At 47.8% G+C, this 8,129-nt stretch overlaps 2 protein-coding genes across 2 annotated transcripts in view; both read left to right on the forward strand.

The window, feature by feature from the left end:
* The window catches only part of SNX12 (sorting nexin 12), a 109,521-nt gene extending 103,879 nt beyond the window's left edge, over nt 1-5,642 (forward strand). Inside the window, exon 5 of the mRNA XM_008567571.1 lies at nt 5,605-5,642. Within this exon, the coding sequence (XP_008565793.1) occupies nt 5,605-5,616 (12 nt within the window). The 3' untranslated portion in view covers nt 5,617-5,642. The remainder of the gene's footprint in view (nt 1-5,604) is intronic.
* SLC7A3 (solute carrier family 7 (cationic amino acid transporter, y+ system), member 3) lies at nt 2,909-7,067 on the forward strand. Its single transcript, XM_008567568.1, has 11 exons — nt 2,909-3,312; nt 3,637-3,795; nt 4,014-4,191; nt 4,386-4,498; nt 4,626-4,848; nt 5,022-5,161; nt 5,257-5,359; nt 5,605-5,771; nt 5,955-6,121; nt 6,457-6,565; nt 6,717-7,067. Exons 1-11 carry the CDS (start codon nt 2,943-2,945, stop codon nt 6,833-6,835), a joined length of 1,848 nt encoding a protein of 615 aa, XP_008565790.1. The 5' UTR covers nt 2,909-2,942; the 3' UTR covers nt 6,836-7,067.
* Nucleotides 7,068-8,129: the final 1,062 nt, after the last annotated feature.

The raw sequence follows: 8,129 nt of genomic DNA on the forward strand, positions 1-8,129 counted from the left end.
TTTTTTTTTTTTTTTTTTTTTTTTTTTTTTTTTTTTTTGGCAAGTTCGGTCTATTTATTTATTGAGATTACACATAATTGTAGATTTTCTCTTCCATTTTACATTGTGAATTTTATCCTCTTTTTCAAATTATCTTTTCTCCTACTTGCTTTTCTTTTTTCTTTTTAATTGAAAGATAATTTATTATACATATTTGTGGTGTACAACTATTGATAGTCAACTGTGTGTGTGCTTTTTTCTCTAATTAGATTAGTAAGACTAGGAGGGTAAGGATTTTATTTTGTGTTTATTTTATAGTCTCTATTGCTATACTAGCTGCTAACATAGTCAGTACTCAATACTTAAATGCCAAAATGGAGCTGCAGCTAGCTGAAAATACCAATTACTTCGAAAACGATTTAGATTTTAGAATCATAGGTGACATATTTATAATGGATAATTAAAAGAAGCGAGGATATTTGGGTCCATCCTTAATCCTCCAGATGTCTTGTTGGACGAGAACCACATTTTCACAACCCTTGTTGCTCCCTTAAGATTAAGAACTGATTGGGCCAGATGGATTATGGGTCTGACCCAATGTGATCATTCTTAGATTCTTTGGCTCCTCTTGGGTTTGCTAACTCCTAGCCTAAAAGGGCCTGCCTCTCTGTTTGGTTTTGCTTGCAGCCACACCTCCTCTTCTTGTGCATTTGAATGAGGTATGGTACCTACTGGAAGCAGGCATTGAAGTCCAAAATAGGCCAGGTTTTATCAGTAAGGTGGTCAACAATAATTAGGTGTGGTGTCAGGTAAATCATGCCTCTGAGCCTAACTCATTAGTAAGATGGAATTAAACAAGCTCCCTCCTCCAATATTTCAGTATTGTCAGAATTTCATATTTAATAGTTTAATGTTTATAGGTAGCTGGAGATACACTATAGAGAAATTGGGGCTTAGAAATCTAGATGGGATTAATCGTACAGGTAGTTTGAAGCCATCTTCCATTCTCTTGTTGCCTGCGTTAGAAACACCCACAGTTCACGGTGAGAGCTGAGGGTTGGGGAATCAGATGGCTGTTCATAATCTGGTTTGGTACTTGAGAAAAATTCCAGGAATGAGGGAACCTCATGTAGAAAGAAAGCTAAGGAAGACTGAGGGAGAGTGAGGTGGCGACTCCCCGTGCTGCTTCCCCCTCTACCCCTCACACACACACCTCCAATCCCCCCCACATACTCCTCCCCCAACGCCACACTCCCGCTGATTCTGACTGAGGAGGCACAAAGGTAGAAAATCCCATGGGGTCTCTGGCCAGGAAGCCTCTTATTGTCCTGCTCTAAATACCAGCTAGGCAAATGGGAAAAGGCTGCCCTTCCCCCTTTCCCGCTCCCCGCCACGCCAGGCTTGCTGTTGCGGTGGGAAGCAGTCTCAGGCCCCACGCAATCCCTTTTGCAAAGGAGAGGGCTCTCTCTCTCTCTCTTTCTCACTCTCTCTCTCTCTTTCCTCTCTCTGTGAGGAGAGAGAGAGTGCGTGCGGGTGTGTGCGTGTGCATGTGTGCGTGTGCGGGTGTGTGCTCGCGGGTGTGTGTGCGTGTGCGTGTGTGTGTGTGTTTTGTGTAAGGAGGAGGAATTGGGGGTGGGATCCCATGACGTTACCGGCTCCACCTCCTAGTGTATATAAGGGGCGCTTGGCGCGCAACGACCCCAATCAGCAGCTTTGAAGCTTGAGCAGCTGAACTCAGCATCCCTAACCTAACTCGGCTTAACTGAGCCGCACTGAGCCCAATCCAAGAATTCCAGCTCCCTGGGCTTTTGCAACAGCTCTCTGGTAAGCCTTCGGGGCCGACACGTGTGTAGGAAGGGTGGACTGCGAGGGTCCCGGCATATCTAGGATTCTCTGGCGAGGGTGGCGTGCAGTTGCATCAACGGGGCTGTGACCTGTTGCTGGCGAGACCCTGGCCCCGGGAGCCAGGGATTCCATCTGCACCACAGCCCCAGACCGTTTCTAGATGGAGGCATAAAAATCTAGGAGCTGAGTCGGGGGTGGGGCGGGGGTATCGGGCAAAGCCCCTCCTTTCTGGGAGAAGAGGGTGCGTGCAATCTCCGGCTGCTCTGGGGCCCCTCGCGGGGCGTGTCTCCAAACCTTTGGATGTCTAAGCCCCGCCTCACTTTTTTTTTTTTTTTTGCCGTTGGCCGGTGCAGGGATCGAACCCTGGACCTTAGTGTTAGCAACACGCTCTAACAAACTGAGCTAACTAGCTAGACCCCGCCTCACTGTGTTGCTGCTTGCAGGTCAGTTTAGTCGGGCGGGAGGAAGTGAGGGAACATTTGCTTACTCTGGGTGATGGCAGCACCAGTTAAGCGGTATGGACTTGGTGGGGAGGGATGGAATTGAGTCGGTGCTCACTTTTGATCTGCAGCTGTGGTCGGTTCCCTCTCCCTCTGGGCGGTCTGGGGGCCAGCACTGAAAAGAAACGTGGATATTGGGTGTGAGAAAGGGTCTTTCCCCGGGGTTGCTGGCTTCTCCTGGGTTGAATTCTGTTTAATCCCAAGGAGCCACAGGCGGGAAAACAGACTCACTAGATTTCAGGGTTCCTGGGTTGGGGTCTAGGATAAACTCTTAAGTTCCTGGCCAGAGAAAGAAGAGACCTAATATTGACTGAGCTCTTACTAGGTGCCAGCCACTGTAATATAGGAGGCTTTCACATGCCTTTTCCGAAATTAGTCCTTCCAAAAACCTTGTGAGGTACTGTAGTTCCTACTTGTATATGAAGAAACAGGTTAGAGGTAGAGGGACTTCCCTTTGTCCCTTCAGTATCCCCCTCCCCATTCCTCCATAGTGCCTTTGCTTGGTGAAGTGGGTCTTGTAATTCACTTTTAGAGCTTAGGGATAATGAGCCCTACTGAAGGGCTTTTGTCTTGTTTTTCACCAGATCCTAGCATCCTCTTCATTCAATTCCAGCTAGAATGCTGTGGAAGGCACTTCGCCGATTTGGTCAAAAGCTGGTACGCAGGCGTACACTGGAGCCAGGCATGGCTGAGACTCGCCTTGCCAGATGCCTGAGCACTCTGGATTTAGTAGCCCTGGGTGTGGGCAGCACATTGGGTGCAGGCGTGTATGTCCTGGCTGGTGAGGTGGCCAAAGATAAAGCAGGACCATCCATTGTGATCTGCTTTTTGGTGGCTGCTCTGTCTTCTGTGTTGGCTGGGCTGTGCTATGCGGAGTTTGGTGCCCGGGTTCCCCGTTCTGGTTCTGCATATCTCTACAGCTATGTCACTGTGGGTGAACTCTGGGCCTTCACTACTGGCTGGAACCTCATCCTCTCCTATGTCATCGGTGAGATGGTGGGGCTGGGAGGGAACTGCACAGCCAGCGGAAGGGGCTTTGGGTCAAGAAATCTGGGTGGAATGGTGAAGCTGAAGTATTCTTTATTATTCACAGAACCTCAATACCCCTAAAAGTATGTGTTTTGGGGGTTTGGGAGGGTTGAAGGTGTGAAGAAATTGTTCATTCCACTCACCTCTGACCTGATTTCCTTAATTAAGTGACTGGTTTTGGGTTTTAAAATGTAAGAATAGGTGAAAATGGCAGGTATTTGTGTGATACTGGTGTGGGGGAGGGAGAGAACTTGACTCCGTGTTTCTCCCTCTGCTCCACCAGGTACGGCCAGTGTGGCCCGGGCTTGGAGCTCTGCTTTTGACAACCTGTTTGGGAACCACATCTCTCAGACTCTGCAAGGGACCATATCACTGCATGTGCCCCATGTCCTTGCAGAATATCCAGATTTCTTTGCTATGGGCCTTGTGTTGCTGCTCACTGGTGAGGCAAGGGGCAGGATATAATGATGGGGTGGGGTTAGGAGGGGCTAGGCCCAGGGCTAGAGTTAAGGATGGGGGCTGGGTCTGAGAAGGGCTTGGTGGAGGTGATAATGGTGGGGAAGAAGAGAATCTGGGAAGGAACAGTCTGCCACATAGAAGCAGGGAAACAAAGCTTAGACTGGGGACTTTCTCAGGGTCCTAAATGCATTTCTTCCACAGGATTGCTGGCTCTGGGGGCTAGTGAGTCGGCCCTGGTCACCAAAGTGTTCACAGGGGTGAACCTCTTGATTCTCTGTTTTGTCATCATCTCTGGCTTCATTAAGGGGGACCTGCACAACTGGAAGCTCACACAAGAGGACTATGAATTGGCCATGGCTAGACTCAATGACACCTATAGGTTAGAGAGTCACTCTTAGGAGCTGCAGAGCTGGGAACATGATGGGAAGTAGGGGCTCATCTGTGCTGAGGGATTCTGGATGGGGGTGGGGAAGGATGGGAGGCTGGGCCTTGAACGCCTACCTTTGTATTAGAGGAAAGGTACAGAATTGGCCGAACACATCCTTACCTTCTCCATCCCTTCTTCCACTATAGCTTGGGCCCTCTGGGCTCTGGAGGATTTGTGCCTTTCGGTTTCAAGGGGATTCTCCGAGGAGCAGCCACCTGTTTCTATGCATTTGTTGGTTTCGACTGTATTGCAACCACTGGTAACATAGTCATTTCCATTTTGTCTGGGGCTTGGGCACAGTGTGTGCTCAGGCTGCATGCAGATTGGGGGGTGGTAGAGGAGTGAGCCTACTTGCCTGGTTCCAAACTTTGTGCCCCTTCCTGCAGGGGAAGAGGCCCAGAATCCCCAGCGTTCCATCCCTATGGGCATTGTGATCTCACTGTTCATCTGCTTTTTGGCGTATTTTGGTGTCTCTTCGGCACTCACCCTCATGATGCCTTACTACCAGCTTCAGCCTGAGAGCCCTTTGCCTGAGGCATTTCTTTATGTTGAATGGGCCCCTGCACACTATGCGGTGGCTGTTGGCTCCCTCTGTGCTCTATCTACCAGGTCAGTGTCAAATATTTGTTTTCCTCTTGTTAAGAGTCTCAGGTTATAGCATTCAGTACCAGAGAGTACCCCTTAAAAGGGCTGTGAGGGGAGGGTAGAGACTCCTTAAACACACAGCCTTGGGAAACGAGATCCCAGTCAACTCATGCCACTCTGGGCATTCTCCTCTCCAGCCTCTTGGGCTCTATGTTCCCCATGCCTCGGGTGATCTACGCAATGGCAGAGGATGGCCTCCTGTTTCGTGTCCTTGCCCGGGTGCACACTGGCACACACACACCCATCATGGCCACTGTGGTTGCTGGCATTATTGCAGGTGAAAAAATTATCTTTCCCCTTCCCCCAGTTGTTTTATGAACTCCTTTAACTTTGCTATTCCCTTCTCTTTTGTTTTCTGCCCATCAATTTTAGCATTCATGGCATTCCTCTTTGAACTCACTGATCTTGTGGACCTCATGTCAATTGGGACCCTGCTTGCATACTCCCTGGTGTCTATTTGTGTTCTCATCCTCAGGTGAGACTCTCTTCCTCTGCATACTGTGATTTGGGTTTTCATTCTTGGATAAGGAATGATGGGGATCTGCTCCTCCTTCCTCCTCTGCCTTCATCAACCCGACTTTCCTTGAGGAATCTGGGTATCCCTCCCTGCCAAAAAGAGCTTCTACCCTTAGTGGTGTTGAAGAAGGTTAAGATGCCTGGGAGATGATGTTAAAGTGGTTAAGGTTTGTTCTTAATACTGCCTTCTTACTCTTGCCTCAGGTATCAGCCTGACCAGGAGGTGAAGACTTGGGAAGATGAAGTGGAGGTGCAGGAGGAGAAGATACCTAAAGCAGAGAGGCTGACTCTACAGGGACTATTTTGGCCACTCCACTCCATTCCCACTCCACTCTCTGGCCAAGTTGTCTATGTTTGTTCCTCACTGCTTGGTGAGCAGTGGAATTTTTCTCTGGGGTGGTTCTGAGGTCATCATGATGGGGTGGAAGTGTGTAGCATTTGATGGCTGAGGAAGAGTTAGAGAGAGAGGGTGTCCCTTCTTGGAATGTGGTGCCTAACATCTTAGCATGTTCATCTTGAGGTGGTTTTGATATCTCTCAACTTGACCTTTGAAGCTCTACTGCTGACTGTCCTTTGCTTGGTGCTGACCCAGTGGTCAATTCCACTGCTTTCTGGAGACCCAGTGTGGATTGCAGTGGTTGTGCTGCTCCTGATGCTCATTACTGGAATCATTGGGGTCATCTGGAGACAGCCACAGAGCTCTGCTCCCCTTCACTTTAAGGTAAATGACCTCTCTCTTTCCCCCTACCAACTCATCTTGGGAGAACAGGCTCCAGATATCTTGAAGTCTAATAAAGTTCATAGGTATTCTTTAATTGGACATGAAAGGGAAGATATAGGAGGTATCTAGGCCAAAGACTTCTCTGACCCAAAAGTTCCATTTCCCCAAGCTCTGTGTATTCTTGGAGTCCCATATAAGGTATGCTAAATGAGTGGCTACTGAAACACAGAGTGTGAGTAGGGGTTAGACTCTTCTTTTTCTGGCCTGGGTAGGATAGGAATCTCTTTCTAGGTCACCCTGTGGTATGCACAAAGAAGATTTTACTTCATTTTCAGGTGCCTGCTTTGCCTCTCCTCCCAATAATGAGCATCTTTGTGAATGTTTACCTTATGATGCAGATGACAGCTGGTACCTGGGCCCGATTTGGGGTCTGGATGCTGATTGGTAGGTATCTTACTTGGGAAGAACAGGCCTCTTGGGTGTCCTATCCCAACTCTTTTCCCTCTTGTTCTTTCCCTCTTGGTCTCTAGTAGGAGACCTATTAAGCCTTTATAGGTCACTGCTTCCCCACCTCACAGCTATCTTTCCCCACTAGGGTTTGCCATCTACTTCGGCTATGGGATCCAGCACAGCCTGGAAGAGGTTAAGAGTGACCAACCCCCATCCAGGTTTAGGACCAAAACTGTAGACTTTGATCTCAGCAGCCACAATTGAATACTGTCTGGTACCCCTGCACAATAATGGAGAGTACTCTTGGCCCCAGGGAGAGCTAACCTTCTCTTATGATGTTGCTGGGGGATACTAATAGAGTTCTGTTATTGTGGAGTGAAGGATATGTTTTTGCTGTTTCTCTTACTTTTTTTTTTTAAACTTGTCTACTTTTGAATGGTCTCTGTAGCTGCTTACTGGCTTTTAAAAAATCATTATTAAAAGAAAAAAAAAAAAACTATCCTGTTCTTTGCCTGATAAAGATGATGTAGATCCTGACTTTAAGGGTGGAGAGCTTAAGAGAAGTGTCCTTTGTTTTTTCTCCAGTCACCATAAAATATCTGTTGTGCCTTTGTGTACTTTGTGTTTATTCAGGGTTTGAGGAGGGTGGTGTAAGAAGCCATCAAGTCTAGTCACACTTAAAGGAATGATCCTGAGATATGTTTTCCCCTCACTACACTAAAGGTTAGGTTCTGGATAAATAGACAGCAATACTTGTCTCTGGGGCTTAGGGGTGAACTCTGATCTCAACACTGGCATTGGTTAAGGCCTACACTGAGACTGTTGTCCTCTGTTCCACTCATTCTAGTTGGACCAGTCCCAGACTCCTGTGACTGCTTGGGCAATAGCAATTTTGGCTGGGATGTTCGGCACTGCTGGACGGAGGGGTGGACAGTTGGGTTTGGTAAAAGACTGTATATATGAATACTGATAGCTGCAGAAATAGCTGGGGAACAAAGGTCAGACCTGTGCTCAGACCAAGAACTATTAATTCATCCATTTATTCAACAAACCTGAAGCTCCTAAAAAATGGTAGGCCCTGTGCTGGGTGCTGTGGATACAAACATGAATAAAACATAGTCCTTGCCCTCAAGGAACTCACAATCTAGTGGGGGAGAAAGCAGGTAAACATGACTACAAAATAGTGTGATTTGTACCAGGGCAGTGCTGAGTGCCCGGGAAGCACAAAGGATACTCTTGACCTGAGTATGGAGTACTTATGAAGTGGACTGAGGGGAGGGCTTGACTGTCAGTGAACAGTGTGCAGGAAACCATGGAAGTATGAAAAAGATTGTATTTGACTCATGGCATACAGTTTAAAGGTAGTGTATGTGGGGTTGTGGTGAAAGATAAGAGACCATATACATAACGTAGTATACCCTAAGGAATTAAGATTTTTTTTTTCCTTTTTGTCTTTTTTCGTGTCCGGCAACGGATCGCAACCCTCAGTGTCGCGCCCGTACCGGACCGGGACCGGCAACGGGATCGCAACCCTCGGTGTTGCGCCCACACCTTGCTC

This window comes from Galeopterus variegatus, unplaced genomic scaffold (assembly GCF_000696425.1).
Source record: "Galeopterus variegatus unplaced genomic scaffold, G_variegatus-3.0.2 Scaffold331, whole genome shotgun sequence".
Classification (NCBI taxonomy): Eukaryota; Metazoa; Chordata; class Mammalia; order Dermoptera; family Cynocephalidae; genus Galeopterus; species Galeopterus variegatus.